The 20776-nt window shown below is 37.0% G+C and overlaps 1 protein-coding gene across 1 annotated transcript; it reads left to right on the forward strand.

Annotated features, from left to right (window-relative positions):
* Positions 1-12483: 12483 nt before the first annotated feature.
* rps19 (ribosomal protein S19) lies at positions 12484-19590 on the forward strand. Its single transcript, XM_007557282.2, has 6 exons — positions 12484-12557; positions 14045-14115; positions 14356-14456; positions 14619-14802; positions 17222-17276; positions 19532-19590. Exons 2-6 carry the CDS (start codon positions 14045-14047, stop codon positions 19562-19564), a joined length of 444 nt encoding a protein of 147 aa, XP_007557344.1. The 5' UTR covers positions 12484-12557; the 3' UTR covers positions 19565-19590.
* The last annotated feature ends 1186 nt before the right edge of the window (positions 19591-20776 follow it).

Genomic DNA, 20776 nt, shown 5'->3' on the forward strand with positions numbered 1-20776 from the left:
TATAGTGAGATATGAGACTTTATTTCTCGCTATAGGAAGAAACTTTCTTGTTATAACGAGATTCTGCTCCTGTATTTAACTTTTCTAGCCATTAACAGGTACTCAAATTTTGTATTTCACTCTCATTTACCTTAAACTATATATTTAATTGGGCTTTCTGAAGGTGTTTCAAAGTTTTTATTTTGACTTTGGCTGTTTTATTTTATGTCCAGTACCAAACTATATATAGAAAGAAAGGTTGGTTTGTTTTCCATATAAATCATTCAGACATAAAAAGGCTTTTAAACTAAAAGTTACGAACCAGTGTTCTGACAACAAAACCAATTTAAAAGGCAAGCCTTCAGATACTTTGTTTGCAGAACTGCAATTGCAAACAGCTTGAGAGACGGAAAACAACAACATGACTCCATAAAACCTATTATCAGAAAACTTGGCACAGAGATGAATTAAGTGGAGAATACTGCATCAATCAAATGCCGTGTCAGGACTTTGCTAAAATTCTTTCTATTTCTTACAGACTTTATTTTCAGACACGGTGCAGATTTTTGTTTCCATGTCTGATCCTTTTTCTTTTGTCCTGCCCCTGTCTACCTTTTTGATAAAACTTGTGTTCACATTGCTAAGCCCACAGTGCACAATAAGCTGTCATGGTCAGGTGCAAGGCCTGGACAGGAAATGAGTGGAAAAGAATCGTGAACTTATTACTTTCCCTTGATGCAACATAGTGCATTGGAGCAGATGCACTGAGATAAAAACCTGAGCTTACCTGGAAGAAAACATGCATTTCGCCAACTTCTGGAGCAAACGTGTGTCCACACTGTTGAGCACAATTTAGGTCCTCCCACGTAAATAAATAAGTAAATAGAAAATAGGGAAATTACAGACTTCGAGAAGCCGACTATGATATTGCAAAAGAGTTTCACTCATTGGAAAACAATCTAAAAAGAAAGTTAGGCCTTGAAACTTTTACCCAACATAACCCAGTGAATTTAGTGATAGTCTGGAGTATATTGACAGGCAAACGCCTATGAATAACCCACACTGCTTCTTTCTGATTCCACTTTAACAGATTAATGACCTGAAACTGGCTCATGTCAGGGAATTTCCCAGTTATGACCCATTTATTTCATCATATTTCAGTTCTACGAGTTGCAGTAAATATCAGACTTGACTGGATCTTCAGCTTATTTATTTTCTTGGCTGGAACATGGTACACTGGAACAGTTTTATCCATCTGTGAATGCAACCTGAACACGTCTCCTGTTACATTGCTTTGGTGACAGTGGGAACCTGACATGGCACATGGCACAGACCGATGTGTACACAGGGATGACGCTGTTAGCATGAGGCATTGATTGAGGTGACTTGCGTATCTTGGTGTTGCATAATCAGGAAGCAGAAAGCTTTTAGACAAGCAGAGCAATCAAATGGAGAGCTGCACCACAGAAGAAAGGGCACTCTGATTCCTCTCTTTCTGTCTTTGTCCTTACCAAATTGCTCTATCAATAATGTGTTCCAGTGAAGGCTTTTTGTAGTGACTGAAAACTCAACAGTGCCCATAATAAACCATAGTATGACACTGACTACAAAGGAGTGAGGTGTAGAGCAAGAATGGGAGAATAAAGTTTCATTATGCTCACAAGAGGTTGCCTGTTCGGTGCTTTGGTAAAATGTCTTCCATATTTTGTCTATCTTCAAGAAACTCTTTAAAGAACATCTTCTTTTTCATGAACGTACATGTACTTCATAACCCTCTCTATCTCTTTTTGCAGCTGTCTCTATGCTGACATTATTTTTACAGTCGTTACTTGGTATTCACAAAGATTAGGGACCATAGCTACCCATCCAGAAATACTTCAGACTTCCTTTAAAAATGCTTGTAAGTACCTAGTCAAACACCAAATATATCTTAAGATGCCATAAGGCACATGGTGGTCTTATCACCATAGCAGTTGCTAACATCCATTTCCCTGCTCTTGGGGATATAACCAGGGAATGGCAAGGAAAATGAATGGTGCTCAAATTGTCTGTTTTGCAAACGCCAGCCAACGACTTGTCAAGTAGGATTGTATCCAGGTATTTCAGCTTTCTAAGCTGCATTTTCTCTCTAAATTTTTTGCATATTTTTTTCAATGAAAACATCAGCAACTAGACACATTTTCTGTGCATAGTTAGGAGTTTTGTTCTACAGAAAATCCACAGACAGGTGAGTCCTAAACCGTAAATGGGAGGAGGGCCACTGAACCCTATCACCCTTACTCCCTCTCGCATAGCCTGACTCGTAGCTTTTCTTCTAATTAGCTTGTTAATATCTTTGATATTGACTGGATTGCTACATCCTCATTTTTAAGCCACCAAATGCGGAAATGTGAATATATTCAAACCTTTAACCATTGTGCGTGCGAGGACAGAGGCAATGTATGAGGACTGAGGCAAATGATACAAGTGATACGTGTGTGGGGTCGGATGGACCCCATTTGTAAACACAAGGGTTAAATGGCTCCATGTTTTTCATGGAACATTTTCTATCAGGACAACTCTGAACACACACCAAAAGCAGCAATTAAATTGTTTACATCAAAGCATAAATATGTATCAAAAATCCCCAATCAAATTCCAGACATAATTCCATTTTAGACTGTGGACTACAAAATTTCTGTTAGAGACACTCATTCAAAATTTGACAAACATTTTAAAAGTCATCCTGCCCTGAAAGTTAAAAACATACATTTAAATATTTGTGCCTGTAATTGCAGCAAATGGAGGTTTTCAGTATTGCACTATATTTCAATTAGGGGTATAACTGTAAAGGGGGCATGACCACCGCATTTTGGGAGGGGCGATTGGAGGGTGGGGATGTGGATTGCTGAAAGCCACACAAAATGTTACTTACATTTTATAATTATGCACTACTTTGATTTCACATAAAGTACATATATATACATATATATACACACACACATTTGTGGTTGTAATATCGCAAAATATGACATACTTCAAGATTTATTAACACTTTTACAAGGCATTGTACGTGGCTGAGTGAGGACAATTATGAGAGCTGATGAATGTAAAATTCAAAAGAAATTGCTGGTTATTATCAGGACAAATCGAAGAAGCAGAGAAGAAAAGATGTCTTTCAAGACTCTATTCTATGAGGAGGGAGATGAATTTATCATATTTTTCTCCATCAGTGATTTCGTAACACCAACATGGTACAAGATGAACAATCCAATTATTGTGAGCAAGACCTTTTTTTTTATTTCAAAAGAGCATCACATTGTATTCACAACCAAAGTCAAAGCAGCCTTGAATATTGTGTCATAACCAGGGGTTAATTATGCTTCGCTTACAATACCAGAATCTCCCTGGACTACTGTTATTAGGGAATGTTTAATTAGTCTCTGTCACACATATATCTGCATCACTAGTTGTTAGCTTAGTGGGGATTAATAAAAGGAGAAGAATAAAGCCCAGAGGAAGGAGCAGTCAAAGGAAACAGGCATCTGTGATCAGGATAGTGGCTATCATCTTGAGACTTAATTTTCCTGACATTTCATTTGGGACCTGATAATTAAATGGCCTTTCTGTTTGCAAGTTAATTCATAATATGTACACCAAGTGTTTTTGATTAGATAAAAATGCTAAAAAAAATTTTTCTTTTTTTTTTTTTTTTTTCAATTAGGTTATTTGTTTTAAATATTTATTTTTAAAACAGGATTGTTTACCTACTATTTGTGACAGTGTGCACAGAATGCAGATTTGTACCCTTTCAAAACTCAGGCCTCTGGGCGCACTTTAGCTTTGAGAGAATTTTTAGCTGAAGACCATGGAACTGTTTGCATTACCTCACGCAGTGCCATGTGGACAGACTTTCCTCTGAAATGAGAAAGTGAAGGCTGGAGGTTGGGAACAGCTAGTTGAAAGGACGCCTGCTGCTCCCCCACTTGCTTTCTTGGAGGAGTAAAGAGGACCGGGGGAACCAGAGTATATACCTGAAAGAGGAATATGGCACCTGCATGGGCCCAAAAAGGTAGATGGGTATGGGGGTTAAAAAGCAAGAGAGCCTGGATGATATAGAGTGGCAGGCAAAGCATAACCAAAAGAGACATGGAAAGGACCAGAAAGCGGAGCAAATGGGATCGTTTCTCAGGAATAGTGTGGCTGAAAAGAGGCATTTTTGGCTTACTGCACAGCAAGTCAAAGTAAATGGCCAGTAAGAAAAGAAAGGGCAGGATAAAGACGGTCATTCCATGAACGTAGATGATGAACTGAGGGCTGAGGATAGCATCAGGAGCGCACACCCCCCAGTGGCTGCTGTGGATCTCTGCATAGGTGAAGTTGCTCATGTCCTCCACATAGAACTTTGACAAGAAACCTCCATATGGGAGGAACTTCCCAATTTCCTCACGGTCATGAAAGTACCTTGGTGCAGGGGTTGTTGTAAGAGGGGGTGAGGAGGTGGTCCCGTTGGATTTTAGTCCATGACCTTCGTTGCTGAGGCCAGAGTCATCACTTCTGGAGGAGCTGAGGACGTCTGAGCCTATGAACTGGGCGAAGGACGAGAGAACTGATCCCAACCAGCACAACAGGACCACACACAGAGCTCTCCGACGGGTCACCACTGAAGAGTATCTGCCAAGAAGTTATGAAAACGTTAGCGTAAGTTCTGAAATTAGTCTCTAGTCTACAATAAAGATATCTGGATGACTTAACTTGTGACTTGAAATAACTCTAATGGCGTCAATGTCAACAACTGACGTCTCAATTAATATGCAACATCCTTTAGGGGAGTGCATTGTAACTGTTCAAATAACTTGTGAAACACAAACCATTTGGGCAAAACAAATGCTTAATTGACCCCTAAAGAGAATTTCAAAGTAACATATTTCAGGAAGAGTTTCATTTTTGCCTATTTGTGTCATTTCCGGATCAGGGTGGACTTGCTACAAAACCATGTGGCAAATCTTCTGCAGGACTGTGCAAATCTTTGGCCATTTCTGTATGAGTTTCAGAATGGCAGCACACACAGCAGCCTCTCATGCTCCAGGAAAACAATGTATATGCTTTTCTCTATGCACTATAACAGAGACAGCTTTTTCTGTCTGCTTTATATGGAGACAGGGCAGGCATTCAATTTTGCATAGAGGATTGTGGATGGCTTTGTGTGAAGGAGTGTGCTGTGTCGCCAAGTGCTGAACAGGGCAACCCAGTTGGCTGAATTGACTGAGTGAAGAGTGACATAATCCAGGATTGTGCTTGAAGGAAAGCTGGGCAGCAGAGGTGTTTTCCTTGCATGGCTTAGAGCCGATCTGCTGGAAACAACATCTATGCTTTTCCCGCTAATGTTTGTCCTCTGAATAACTTGAGGAATTATTCACAGCTCCAAATACATGAGCAGCATGTACACCAGGCTCGTAAGGCAATACTGTGTTTTTGTTTATGATTTCTTAAAGATGGACATTTTTTCCCCCAGCCTCTTTTGTACTGTTGCATCATGAACACTTTGACTTTGGCACATGAGGCTTACAGTGATTTAGATGTTGTTCAAGGTCATTTTGTGACTTAGTGGATGAGATGTGCGTTGGCTGGTCACTCCAGGGAAAATTCAGAGCTGTGAATTTTTTCTGCATTTATGGACAATGGCTCTTACTGTGGCACACTAGAGTCTCAAACTCTTAAAAATGGCTTGGTAACCCTTTAGAGACTGATGGACAACAACTGTTTTTTCTCACCTGTTCAGAACCCAGTGTGTTCAATGTCAGGCAGATTTGATTTAAGTGATTTCTTGATTCTACAGGTCTGGTAGTAATCAGGGCTAAGTGTGGCAGGTGAAGTAAAACAACCGTTTCATTAGTGCCTAATTAATGATTCAACAAAAGAGGTTGAGGATATAAAAGCTGCATTTGTATTTAGTCAGATTGTATTTATTTGAGGTTTGCGTGCTTAGCTGTGTCCTCTCCAGTCTAACAACATGTGAATGTGTTACTCTGAACTGCGTTTTGCCTCTCTTGCCCAATGATTGCCAGACATAGGCACTCATTTTGAATTATTAATGACACTGTCATGTCTGTTGGATTTTGGAGTAATGTTTCTAATCTAAATCAAATTGATACAAGAGAACATCCAAAATGTTTGTCTTCATTTGTGTTGATTTATTTTGAACAGAGTTGATTGGTACATAGATTCTGAGCTTTTTCACACTAAGGAGAAGCACCACGACTCCCTTGTTTGCTTCTTTATTGAGAATATTTCACGTGTAACTTATACATTTTCCAATTTGGGAACTTTTCATGCTCAGTTTGGATGTGGATTCTTCCACTTGTCAGACTCACCTGTCTGCCAAATGATGCTGAAGGTGGGTATCCAGTGTGAGCAGCATTAACAGGAACATGGTAAACTGTCGGATCAGCAAAGGGCAACACACAAGTGTCATGCATGTGTAGAGACAGTGGGGGGTTCGCAGGTTGAGCAGCAGAGTTACAGGAACTCCCACTGCCCCACCCACGGCCCCCACACAGCCCAGGCACAACCGGAGACAGGATGAAACACTTCCAGGTTGTACCCCTCCACCCTGTGCTTCCTGGTGGACATCAGCCACAGCTCTGCTGCTGCTGACCGCCATGCACAATCTCACACTGACCACAATCAGAAATATAGAAAGAGTGCACTGGCAAAGGGAGTACAGCCAAATGAACTCCATTTCTGAAAGAAAATAAACAAAAGGAGAAAAAGAAGTTATTTAAAAGTCAAAAAATAGATTGGGAAAACTTTAAGTTTAAGAAAAAGTTAAAGAAATGTGTTTATATCAGTGCTTATGCAAATGCAGCTTTGTTTACTCCTACAGTAGCTGCTGGGAGCGCCCTGAGTTTCCGCAGAGGTCTTCCACAAGAATTGCTCAAGCAGCATGGACTGTTAAAAGAACGGTCAAACACAAATAGAAAGCCAAAGGAGAGAGGGAATGTAAATGAGAAAAGAGTGACAAAGAGTTGAGGAAATATCGAGGTTAAGCACACTGGGCTCATGTGCAGAATACTTAAAACATCTGGCAAGAGTGCAGGAGAAAGTATTGAAAGATGCAAGTTTGTGCTCCCAACGCAAAGAGAGTAGATATTTTGATAGGTATTGGAGAACTGGAAACGTGCCCGGGGAATGAAAAGGTCAGGCTGGACCACACTTGACAGAGCTTCTCCTCTGAGGATGTGAGCTCCATGCAAACACGCAACAACAAGCAACAACAAGCACCAAGCTGGTTGGCAACACAATGTTATCGCTGCCTTTTCCATTTTCCTTTATTTCATAGTGTTGACCTTGTTTCACTTCTCCTGTGAAGTGTAGCCATTCTTTCACTTACTATCTCTCAGACACAAATAGGCCCAAACATTTAAAGTGCCTTGCAAAAGTATTCATACAATACGAAGTTCTACACAATTCATCTCACATTTTATCAAGCTGTCTTCACAAACTCTTCAATGAGATTTCATGCAGTAGTCCTACACAAAGTAGTGCATAGTTGATAAGTTGAAGGAAAAGGACACAATGGTTACAAAATGTTTGACAAATCAAAGTGTAATTAACCCCTTTTACTCTGATACCCCTAAATAAAACACAGTAAGTCAATTTGCCTTCAGAAGCTTAGTGAGCTAGCAACCTAATGAAGTCCAAGAGACAGATATTTCTAAACTAACAAGCAGCCGGAGTGGAATAGAATGTAAAAGTATTTCCAGGTGTTAGATTTGGACAAGTCAAAGTCCAGACCTAAACCAACTTCAGAATCTGTGGCAAGACTTGAAAACTGCTGTTCAGAGAAGCTCTCCATTGCAATCTGACTGTGTTTAAGGTTGTTTGCAAACAATCGTGGGAAGAAATGTCAGTCTTTTGACATGAAAAGCCTGAAGATATTTGTAGCATTAGAAGGAGCAAAAGGTAATTCAGTAAAATATTATACATGGGGCTAGAACAGCACATCACCCTTTTGCCATGTATAATTTTCATTCTACTTTACAATCATGTACAAATATCACATATAGCAGAATCCCTCAAACATACATTAACATTTGTGGCTGTTACACAACAAAATGTGAAAACCTCAAGAGGAGGTGTGAGTACTTCTTAGGGCGCTGGATGCACAACAGTCACTTCTCCACCTCGATGAGTAATTTTCAGCATTCACAATGATTGGCAACAAGTTTTAGTACAATTTCCAAACGTTAAAGAAAAAAAAAAAAGGGAAAGTGGAGGAAAATTCATACAGCAGATTTGCTGCCTTGTTAAGCGACCTGTCTGTTCAATATAATTAGTTTGACCTTTTCGAAACATTTGCAGTTAGACATCACTTCAATAGTAGTCATGGTTCGAATAACTCCTATATTCCACTTCATAATCACTTTATACAGTCGTCTCCTGTCTCGCCATCTGAAGTGCTTGGGCAGAATTGATTTACTGACCTAATTATTAAGGTTTAATCCTCTTTGTCTGAATTTTCAATTCAAATTGTAAGTTGGAGTCTTGGAGTGTAATTAATTGTCTGCATTCGTCCATTGATCTCTTACAATTTATGGGGTCAAACTTTTCAGCAACTGGTTAAAAAGATATAAGAAGGTCATAGTTACCCAGATATTTGTGTGATTTCAGGAAGGCAATCAGAGGAAAAAGAAAAGGACTTTTACCTGTTTAAGGCCCTGTGATGAGGCTGATACAATATACAAGGCTCTTATCTGTCTTCTTTAAGTCTAAGCTGTCTTTTTTTTATTTCCCTTCAGGATCTCTGTCCCTTCCTCACGCTGCCTACACCCTCACTGACACAATGAACCTGATTTATAAACCTCCTGCTTATCAACCCACCTTCTATCTCTCTCCTGTCTCTGCAAACATATCAATTGTGTCAATGTTGGAGCACAGCTGCCCTTTCCATCTAAGATGTGCAAAGGGCAACAGCACCTCTGCCATCCAGACAACTATGCAAATAAAGAAGCACAGGCACACACTAAAATAAGGTGAAGCAAAGAGAAGCCATAATCACTCAATTTTCACTCTTTTTTTCTTTCTTTCTTTCTTAGTTTGGTTCAGTTTGTGTGGGATGGTGGAGATAAGAGCTCTTAATCAGTATGCCTTTTTGTAGGTGGAATGAATGAAGAATCAAATTAAGAACACCTATGCTGCATTCGGCAAAATCTGTCGCATTGAAGAAGCTAGAAAATATTTTTGTGTGTAATCCTGATCAAACTTTTGAAACTCCTATTTCAATTTGCTGAATTAAAAAAAAAGAACCCCCCCAAAAAAGAAAGAGACAAAACAAATACAGTAAGAAATTTATTGAAAGTGACCATAAAACTCCAAACAGGCTGTTTATCAGATAACTGGAGGTTTTGCAATGACAAAAAAAAAAAGAACTAATAATGTTAAAGACTCAGTTGTGAGTAGGACTGGGCTTTGTTTGAAGTGAGTGTTTCCACTGGCAGGAGCATTGCTCCATGTGAGGATGGCTTCAAGAACATCATCACTAGATTGAAATTCTATTAATGTAAATCTTTTCTCTCATCCATCCCCAAAAAACTTTTGAGTTTTTGAGGTGTTTCTTAAGCACCTTTATAAGGGATACAGCCCCATTGTTATTGGGCAATAATTGGGTTAGTGATCTAAGAGTCTGAATTTGAGCTATGATTTGATATTCGTAAACCTGATTTTAGGATCTTTTCAAAAAATAGCTGTATGTCTTGGAGCGTCCAAATACACTTTTGAGGTTACTGGTACTACATTTTTAATTGGCTGATGAACAGCCTGTTTGAGTTTAAATGGTGTTTTCCATCATTTGACAACTTGCATATTTATCCTCTTTCTTCTTTTTGCTTTATAAAACTACAAACAAAATTCAAAACATTGTAAGCTTCTTAATTTCTAATTTCCCAGTTTCAAGATTTTCAGTAGTGTATTTCAAGAGGGTAATTAACTGGAATCAACACTAAAATTAATCCACACTTTACTTGCAGCAACCAGCCTAAACAAGAGGTAAATTTATTATAAATCACAGTAATATGCACTTTGTAATAACTAATTAAGTAAAAGAAACACAATTATGTAAAATTAAAGAAAGAAAAAAATCCTAATTCTATTCTAAAACTAAGTACCTAAGTAATGTCCAGCATAATGTAAAGAAAAAACATTTGTCACAATCAAATCTCAAAAAGGTAAGCAGTCCTCTTTCACATACTTTTCAAACAAAATCCTCTTGGTGGATTCTAAGGTTCATTTTTCATCTCCAGACTCTGCAGAGCTCCTGAAAGCAGCATGGACTGCATGGGTAGGAGACGTCTCACGGGACCGATCAACCAATCAGAAGTGGATTTAGGGTAATTCACATGAGACAGCCAAATAAAAAAAATGTAATTTTTATACATCTTGTTTAGACTAACAAAGTAGCACTTTAGTTATAGTACAATCTCATGACTAAGATCAAAAAATGATCAATTATTTTAAATGTTAAAAAATGTCTAAATTAGCAAAATAATATTAAAACTACTTTAACTTGTATTGACAGACATTCTAACAAAGCTTTTTGAAAATAAACATTTAGCAAGGCTATCTGCTCCTGAAACTTTCAGATCTCAGGTGTCCACTTATTTAAAACAAAGTGAATTTGATTATATCTAAATTAAGGGCATTTTGAAAGGATTGGAGAAAAGCATTTCTTGTAGGTTGAAAGGATAAGTTGAAAGTGTTCACGTGCACTATAACTCTATATAAGCACTTCAAATTATGGCAAATTAATACAATCCACTGATTTTGAAATATTCAGATAAATAATTAGGAAAAGCACCTTTAACAACAACTAAGGAATAAAGCCTGAAGCAACTGCAATTCTTTATTTATTCTTTAGAAATGTTCATCTTTCATTTTAATGTAATGCAAATGATTTTCCTTGAACCACAGAGTGGAGCCTTTAATGCTCAAAGCCCAAGTCTGTGCACAAATTATTCTACCAACAGCACCATGCTCCAGGCAGGGGCACACTGACCTGAATCAACAAACTGCCTTTCACAAAAACACATATCCATCGTGGAAATGAGGTACAGAAATCAGAATCCTGATGGAGTCTTAAATGTTTGTTTATCTTGGAATTAGGTTCTAAAAGGAGCCTTGTTGAAAAAATTAAACTAAATTTAATGAGCAGTAAAATAAAACAATGAATTGTGTTTATAGACTTTCACTTTAAAACCCTGTAACGACAAAATATAGCAATGGAGCAACTAAATAAATAATCCCCTTTCAACTGTTTTTTTTAATTATTATTTGTTTATGCTCCTAACCGTGGTTGTTGACAGATTATATGTAATTGGTTTATGAAGTCAGAGATTACCATACATAGAAATTAATTACATTGTGATGACATCTATTAAAGTCTGCAATAACAATGTTGAAATAAAAATGATGAGGTTCATGAAGTAAATTAGATAGGATAATACTTAATTTCACATGTTCAAACTAATTAACATATTGCATTTTAAATTTTGATATTTACATTAAACATTGAAGACATGAAGCAATGTTTTTTTATAGTTCAATATGCAGAAAGGGAAAAAAAAACTCATGACACATATTCCATAATGTTTGCATCTATATTTAATTGGATAAAAATATTATTTGAAGTTTAATTGTACTTGAAAATGTACAACCTTCTAAACATTCATTTTTTGCATAATTTAGTTTATTTTGTAAAAATACAATACAATAAACAACTTTGCAACTAAACAGAAAATGAAAAAGAAATCAAAATATTTAATATAAACTGCCTGGATATTATTGTATTACAAACTAAATGCTTGCAAGATGGAAAAAATAGCGTGCAACAAATAGAGGTGCACAGTATAATGAATCACAATGTCAATATGTACAGTGCCACATTTGCATGACAACCTGATGATGAGTTAATACTCTGCCTGCTTTTCTATATTTACATCTGCAAATCTTTGATTTAGCCTATTGTTCTTAGTTCAAACTGTGATTGGATGGTTAACAGTTACTTTCAAGTGTTGCAACACAGTCTCATTTTAATTTCAGTCTGGACTTTGACTGGGCCATTGTAGCACATCAGCATATTTTGAATTATACCACAATTTCACTGTAGTTCTGGCTAAGTGTTTAGTCAACATCCATCCCAGCTTCAAGCCTTGCTGAAGAACGGAAAATCATCTTGAAAAGCATCACCACCATGACTCACAGTGAAGGTGATGTGTTAATTTCACTATTTAGGTGAATTCTGAAGACATGTTTATTCTAGTATTTATTTACATATCATAAACGGGATTGAACACAATAGGCATGGTAAATAAAGAAGAATAACTGTCAACTTTCCATATGTCTTTATGTGCCTATTTCACTTTTTTTTCCTTTTTATTTTATTAATTGTATCTCAATTGTTACTTTATTTTATTTTCCGTAAACTGTTGCAACAGTTGCAGGAGGAAGCACTTTAAGTCTCGCGAGAAAAAACAAGATTTGCCCGTTTCAACACGGCTGGGAAACCCCGTTCCTCCCTCTTCCCTCCGCTGTCCACGAGCGAGGTAAAGCGCTGTTTTTCTCTTATCACATTTATGTTCATAAATATCTTCAGAACTTATAAGTTTGCTTTTCAGACGCATCTTACTGTGGTATAATGCCTATTTCATTTAAGTGTTTGGTCGTTGTCGTAAATAGTTGAATATGACTCTTAGTTTTTAAGTATTTAAGAGTACTGATTTTCAGTGTGCTGGTAGTAATGGCTGCCCCCATGCTGCCTCATTTGGGCTTCTACCGCAGTTGACTATCTTATACTCTTAATATATTACGTGGTTACACTATATGGGTATCATAGCTTACTTGGTGAAGCATATTGGTTTATAAGCTTTACTGAATAGTGTTTTACGCCAAGTGTGGTAGTAAGCTAACATGCGACTTTGAAGCTAACATGCCGGCTACATCTGTTAGCTTCTCTAAGTGTACTAGGTCTGACTTTGTATAGGCAATAATGCATCTTTGTTTTAAGTTCGCTTTTTAATTAAACTCATAAATATATTTCCCACACTTGTGTCTAATACTGGATAAGCACGATAAGGCACATGATCAGCAAATTAGCTGGTAGCTATAAAGCTAATGCACAGATACTCGTAATATTGTGCGCTTTTTGTCCCTGGTGAAATAAAATTTAATTAAATATTACAATTAAAATCACACTATTACTGTTGTTTTCCAGCATTCACGTGAAGATGCTAAAAAATAATTTCACTGCAGTTGATGCTAGCACATGGAGCTTCTTGAACAGGATGCTTGCTGTGTACTGTTAAACCTCAATGGCTTCAGAAGATCGAACATAATCATTTAATGAAAAATTAGAACTAAAAACAAAGAAATAACTTATTGAGCCACCTTCAGCTTTTAAATCTTATGATTTTTCTGTCATTTTAAAAATATCCTTAAATCAGTTACCCATTTCAAACCGACATGAAATCACTTACTATATTCCATTGCTTGTCAAATATACACACTTTTGTTGACTCTAATGCAGAAATTCAGTAAGAGCAGTGGAGTTGAGGTGGGGGCAAAGTGTTTATCTATATTGTTGAATATTATAATAGATTTTGTATCATACAGCCATTTCCTTATAGTTCCATGTTTAATTTACACCCTGAAGAACATTGCTAATGCATATGCTGTGTGCAGTCTAGTGTTGCATGTGGACGGACCTTTATTGTTCATAGCATTTTTTCAAATGTGATCACTAATGTACTTATGACTACTTGCTATTTTCTTCTATAGTTTGTGATATTCTCAAATTGCTTCTACATTTAATAATAGTCCTAATCCGTATTAACATTTTATTGTATAGAAATGTTGATTTTTCTTTTGTATGCTGTTTTTTTTATTTGTGTTGAATGTATTGTCTGTGTCCTGTATTTTTGTGATACTGCTATCTGATTTCCTAATTCTGGGATAAAGACATGTATATCTTATCCAGATTCTGATCTAACATTGTACTGTCACGTGTAATGCTGTGATGTTTAAACTCTTGCAGATGCCTGGTGTTACAGTGAAAGACGTCAATCAGCAGGAGTTTGTCCGTGCCCTTGCGGCTTTCCTGAAGAAGTCAGTATTATTTACCTGTTAATAAGATATGCTTATAGATTGTTACTAAATTGTATTTTGCATCTGTTTTTTTCTAACTTACACAGAGTCTTTGTTCTTGTTTTCCTTCCATACTATCATTTGTGGGTTAATTTCCTCTGATTTCTTTGTATGTTTGAATTACTTGGGTTGTTGGAAACTGCTGATGTGAATTTTGAGTAGATGTATCAGATTTGATGCTGATGTTTTTCTCCCCTTCAGGTCAGGAAAGCTGAAGGTGCCTGACTGGGTGGACCTTGTCAAGCTGGGTAAGCACAAGGAGCTTTCTCCCAGCGATGAGAACTGGTTCTACATCAGAGCTGGTAAGTCTGAATATCTTTTATGATTGAAATCATTTTCTGTACTGTAGGAGAGCAGTCATTTGCATGATTGCTTTTTATGTGGAACAACTTGACTTTTGTTTTAATTTGCCTCTGCATGGGGCTAACAATACCTGATTTATTATTCTTAATCTTTCTCTGCAGCATCTACAGTTCGCCACCTGTATCTCAGAGGGGGTGCTGGTGTTGGCTCCATGACCAAGATCTATGGTGGTCGCAAGAGGAACGGTGTGTGCCCTGCCCACTACAGCGTTGGATCAAAAAATGTGGCTCGCAAGGTGCTGCAGGCTCTTGAGCTCCTCAAGATGATTGAGAAGGATCCCAATGGGTAAGTGATGTTATGCAAATCTGTAAATAGGGAGTTCTATTCTGACTTGGCTGCACCTGTCTGTATTTAACGTTTTGCAGAGTTTGTGGATAAAAGGATGAGTGTTTTATGACAAGTTGTTCTGATCACTTTCAATGTGGAGTATTTATTTTTGCTTCAGGAAATATTTCAGTTCAAAGAGATGAAAGCGTAGATTATAGATCCTAAGCTGGTTCTAGGTTGCCTTAAAGTTTTGATCCCCCATGTTGTACAATTCTATGTAGGATGGATTTATTTTATTTTCATTTTTTGCAGTGAAAGGCACCATTTTCATCAATTTATTATTGTAGCTTGGTTGACGTTGTGGTGATGAGACACGGCCTCCAAATGTTTTTATTTTACAACATTTTCTTGGTCTACGTTGTTGACTTAGTTTTTCCATAATTAAAAGACATTAGTCTAGTTTAAAACTTGAGCTGGTGTCTAAATGCCAGAGAGCTTTGCAGAAATGTCATACTTTCCTCAACAGAAGTTATAACAAAGTCCATGTCATTTTTTGCAGTTGGGACGTGAAACTGATGAGATTTACTAGTATACCTGCATTGCATCAGTGTTAGTGAAGCACTAGTACTCCAGAGTAAATAGTTTCTACACTCTGAGCTGAATTAATTGAATGTTTTTAAACATGGTGCTAGTTAATGTGGAAATGCTCTGTATCATTTTACATCAGAAATGTTTAGCAAATTTCTGGCTTATTGAATTAAATGTTAGGTAGTTCAGCATTTTTTAATATAACTTAAAAAGATTACACCAAATATACTGATTCATTTTCCTCTGGAGATAATTCAGTGGATTCTCCATTTGCTGAGGTGAGACTTGGTCTCATTTTGTCAGCTTGTATTTTTAACATTGAGTCGACTTTCAAAAGTATTTATTCTAGCAACTAAACCAGTCCTGATTATGATTATGTTGACTGTTGAAGATGCTTTTGCACTCTATAAAATTGAATTGAAAACCTCAGTACGCTATGAGCCAGACAGTTGCAAAACTAGGCTCCACAATAAGGGGAATAAATTAATGATAAAGGTTTATTTGGCTTTGAGCTTGCATATACTTATTTGAATAAATATTTAATTGTTTATTGCAGATGTAGGTTTTAATTAAATAAAATGTACTAAGCCCTTGATTAAAACTGTTGGCATTTCAAACTAAAACAATATCCAAAAATTTCCAACAGTGTTATTATTGTCATTCTCGGATGTGTGAAGTTTGGTGGCGAGGAAATGATCTTACCAGGGTTGTTTTCAGTAGCTGTTGTCAGCCTCTTGGTTCTTGTCAATGAGCTCCTGATGATTTTCATTCACTCTGCCTCAGTATGTGGGAGCCGGGTCATGTTTTGTCATAGTGCTCCAATAACTGCTGAAAAAAAAAAGACAGAGTAAAGTAAAAGGGGAAAATGAGTACAACAGCTGAAGATGAAATTGTGGATAAAATACTGCCAGTTTGACAGTATTTTGGACATTTAAAACAAAAGACTAATCCTGACATCAGCTGACATGAAATGCTCACATTGTGATACGTTTGTCACCCAGGCCTTTTCAAAACTCCTTATAAAAAGCATGTTTTGTTTTTTTTTCAGTTGTCTGCTTAATAACTGAACATTCTGCAGTTTTTACAGCTCTCAGAAAAAAAAAAATTCTGTGTATTCAAAGGAAATGCTTTTTTTTATTTTCCATTTCTGACTTTTGCTATATTCAGAAAGAATGCTTCAGCTTGGAACAGAGTTGCATTTTAGAGCAGCAAATGGGAACCCAGATTACACATGAGCAAAACACAGCTTGTTAACAAAACAGCCTTTGGTTAATGACTGTCTGGCTCTTGATGTTTTTTAATGAAAGCAAAACGGCTTGAAACGAGACGGTAAAAACCAACATTTTATTAATGACTCTGGAGGCAAGTGGAAACAAAATCTAGATTGGACGTCTTGGGGAAAACCCAGAATGCGTCTTCAAACATTTCTGTCCTAACAACCGTTTCTCCTTTCCGTTGTGCCTTCATTGAAGCTAATGCTGCCCTCTGGAAACACTGTTGCTGTTCTCTGACATAAACTGCCAGCTAACTGCCTGTTAAGCAAACACCAATTCTCAGGCTTTATCTCTGAAACTTTTTCTTTCAAAACAGTGATTAAAAACTGCTGTGTTTTTTTAACTGCAACACAGCAATTGAGATGTAATTACTCCGTAAAAACAAAACAATTGATTGTTGTTTGTGTTTAAAGTGCACCTGAAGCATAATTGTAAATTAGCCTTTTGAGTTTTTTTTGTTCCCTTCCCAGTTTTGCATCTCTTATTGGAGAATTGATCAGTAGTTTACTCTTGTCACTTGGTCTATGGGGTATAAATAAATTCAGAGATTGATCATCCTTTTTCTTCCTGTTTAGTGGCCGAAGGCTGACCTCACAGGGAACAAGAGACCTGGACAGAATTGCTGGCCAGGTGAGAAACACTTTTCTGCATTAATTGTCCCACAATTTACCAAACTCATAAAAAACAATCCAAGAACATAATTTGGTTCTTGTTTTATGCTAAAACTACAGTGATTGCATCTCTAATTTTGCTTTTTATAGCAGTAAAATGAATGTTTTAGAGTTTTTTCTCTAATGCATTTTACTACATCTTTGGGGGGAAAATACATTTAAATCAAAATCAGAGCAGGAAACGTTTTCTGTAATAATTTCTATAAAATGATGACCTTCACACTAGGGCTCCAGTTAAGGATGACGACAAATCTATCAAAAATTTCTTCAATTTGTCAACAGTAATTTTAATCAAGCTCAGCTGTCTGTAGGTGAGAAGTGTCAGTACTGCTCCTTGTATAACTGGACCTTCTCATGCCTGCACCACGGTGGATAAATCACCCTGATGCTTCAGCATTACCATATAAATTAAAATTAGGCCACCAGAGATCCTTTTTCTTGAGCTAGCTCATTTTTGTTTTGATGATCTTCAGCGCATCCACCAATAGAGAGAACCTATTGGTGTAAGTTTACTCCTATCAGTTGTACTGCTGTTTAGATGCTCATTCATTGTAGTTGTCCCAGTCGTTAAAACCTTGTTCAAACAACTTCCTGTTTTGCATCACACTTTCTGGAGTCTTTAAAATCTGGAACATATTGAATTAGCTTTTTTTTCTGTCTGGTTAACTACAAGTAAAATAATTTCCATCTGCATTAGCTCAGTTAGTGAAGAATGGAAATTTGTCAAATTTATTTAAATATTGAATGGACAGATATTAGAAATCAAAAATAGTCAATTTGGAAGCTTTTTAGCCTCCTTTAGACCAGGTTTTTAAACAGGTGCTTTGGTATTTAAATTGGGCCAAATTTAGATTTCGTAACTGATTCTGCTCACTCTGCAACAAATAAAAGGTCTCGTGTTATGAACTGTGCTTTAAAGAATCTGTTTCTAGTGAAATATAATCTAATCCAGATTTAACAAGAGTAGAGAATTTTAAAAGGACTGATGTGAGTTGGTCCAGATGCCAACCAAGCAGTGAAAAGCCCATTATCACACTGCATGACCCGAGGCCAACTTCACGGTTGTGTGATTTTATCTATTGTGCGACATGCAGACTATAAAGATCAACAATATTTTAGACTCTGCCAAATATGTTATAAAACCAGCTACAGATGCGTAACATAGGAAGATGGATCCAGTAGGAATTCTCATTTGCTTAAAATTTGATTTGGTTATGATTTCTCCAGATGTGACCTAGCTTATGAGAGAACAATGTGTGTTATGGGTTTGCAAGTCAGACTCAGTGCTGAAATAAAAAGCTTCAATCTTGAACTTCTAAGCATTGTAATGTTATTCCATCCTCAGTTTTTTCAGTAGCTCAATTTAGTGACAAACGGAGTGAAGCATTAAGCTTTTGAAATCATCACAAGGTTGCTGTTGTGGCTTTGATGCTGCGTCGTGTCAACGGCAGGAAGACGCCAGCCCTCTGTGTCACTTTAACATGCAAAGCTTTTCTGGAGGCGCTTGTCCTGGGGCAGATTTTCTTCTGCAGCACGTTATTAGAATCGTTGCCCTTCGTTTAAAAACAAACCCTCACAGTTGGGCCTTGTCAAAAAATCAAGAGAAGCAGCAACGTCTTGACAAGCCAAGGGTAAAAAGGGGTAAACATGAGGAGGGAATTTCATGCTTGGCGAGTTTGCCGTATGGCACCAGTTTTCTCCTTGTTTACCCATACTAATGAGCAGTATGCAGATGAGCAGACCTGAGCCGGCCCCGCCTTCCTGCCTGCTGCACTAAACTTGGCAAGATGTTGGCGCGGCTCAACTTAACTCTCGTTATGTAGCTTCTAATGGCTTATTCATTCATCGCGACTCATCAGAGTCTGCTCTGTATTATAGTATTAATATTGATATTACCCACAACTGTAACAGAACGATTTCCTTTCCAAGATCTGTTCCTCTTAAATCCTTGTGAATTGATGGTAAGTCGCTCCCATGTGTTGCAGGCGCTGTTTGAAACACTATTGCAGAAACTGAAATGGGTGAAAATTAGAAGTAAAAGATGAACAAATGGGAGATTAAGCAGATGGGAAGTTTGATTAGATTGCAGTTGAATGAGATTAAATGGTTAGCCATTTGTACCAACCATATGCCCCACTTCCCCAAACTCACAAATTTGTAGTAGGAGAGAGCTGAATTTAAAAATCTAATAACATATTGTTTTCTTCTCCACAGGTTGCAGGCGCAAACAAAAAGTCTGTTCAATAAACCTTTTTTCCTGCACAAAGTCAAAATTGGTGTGTGTATTATTTAATTTAAAAAAATGAACATTTTAAAATCATGCTCAGCATAAAGCTTTTCTTTTTTCTTTTAGGCAGTAAGTTAAGTGCAAGGCGTGTCATTTTCATGATCAAATATGAACCTTCACTCGAAAGCCTAATTGTGGGTGCTGTATTCATTAAATATTTAAGACGTGAACAGAGAGCTGCTCCTTCACTGAGCCACTGCATGCTCCAGAAAATGGCCAGACATGATTGTTAAAGCAAAGCGCCCTCTCTTTCTGTCACATCAGAGCTCTATTGTTGCCACTGTGTTCACGTGTTGCCTCTTTTTCAGCTTGTAGAGATTTGGTTGTCATCCCATGATGAGCAAATGTTTTAAAAACAATAATGGCAGATGATTAGATTTTCAGTAGCAGCTCAGTTTGTCTGCAAGTAAAATATACAGGGGACCACAGTGCCACCTGGAGGTTAAAATTACACTTAATTTATTTTAACAAAAGAAATGATCTATTTGCTATGTTGGACTTAAAACTAATTTCATTTCAAATTTTCAAAAACATCTTTTATAGCAATCTTATTTTAAATTCATTTATTCATAAAACTGACATGAACATTTTAGCAGTACAAAAGTTTTTATTTTTTATATATATATATATCTCATTGCAATGTTTCCTTTTTGTTTTGGTTGAGCCATTGTCTGGGTTTGCTTCAGTGTCTGCACTGCTAATTAAAGCTTATTGAGACGAGGCACGAGACGCTTAATTTAGCTGAGTGTCAACGGTCCTGTAGAGGGTGCCAAAGTCTGCAGAATATGAATCATCTTGGACAGAGATGCCCCCATTTTCTTTTTAAATATAAAAGCTGTTACTCTTGAAACACATTTTCATGCAGTGATTATTCATAAGGCTTTTTAAAAATTTGGAAACCAAAACTGAATTAAAAGTGTAAAAGCTGTCAAGATTGGCTAAATATAATGGAAATGAACTGCAGCAGCTTCAAGGGGTGGGAAATGCACAAAGTACAGATGAATGTCTGCAAAAAGGTTCAACTCTTACAGGAAATGAATTACTCTTTGTGCTCTATTTAGTTTGTGACTTGCAGCTATTTTAAAGTCGACTCAGATTTTAATAGAATTTGAATTTTACTGCTGAAAATTTAGCCAACTGAATACCACATCCTTGTACTATAATGTATTTAC

This window comes from Poecilia formosa, unplaced genomic scaffold, assembly GCF_000485575.1.
Source record: "Poecilia formosa unplaced genomic scaffold, Poecilia_formosa-5.1.2 Scaffold86, whole genome shotgun sequence".
NCBI lineage: Eukaryota > Metazoa > Chordata > Actinopteri > Cyprinodontiformes > Poeciliidae > Poecilia > Poecilia formosa.

Coding starts and splice junctions, on each gene's coding strand:
- rps19 (XM_007557282.2), top strand. CDS start 14,045: ATGCCTGGTGTTACAGTGAAAGACGTCAATCAGCAGGAGTTTGTCCGT. Junction 14,457..14,618: donor CTGGTTCTACATCAGAGCTG/GTAAGTCTGAAT, acceptor CTTTCTCTGCAG/CATCTACAGTTCGCCACCTG. Junction 17,277..19,531: donor TGGACAGAATTGCTGGCCAG/GTGAGAAACACT, acceptor TCTTCTCCACAG/GTTGCAGGCGCAAACAAAAA.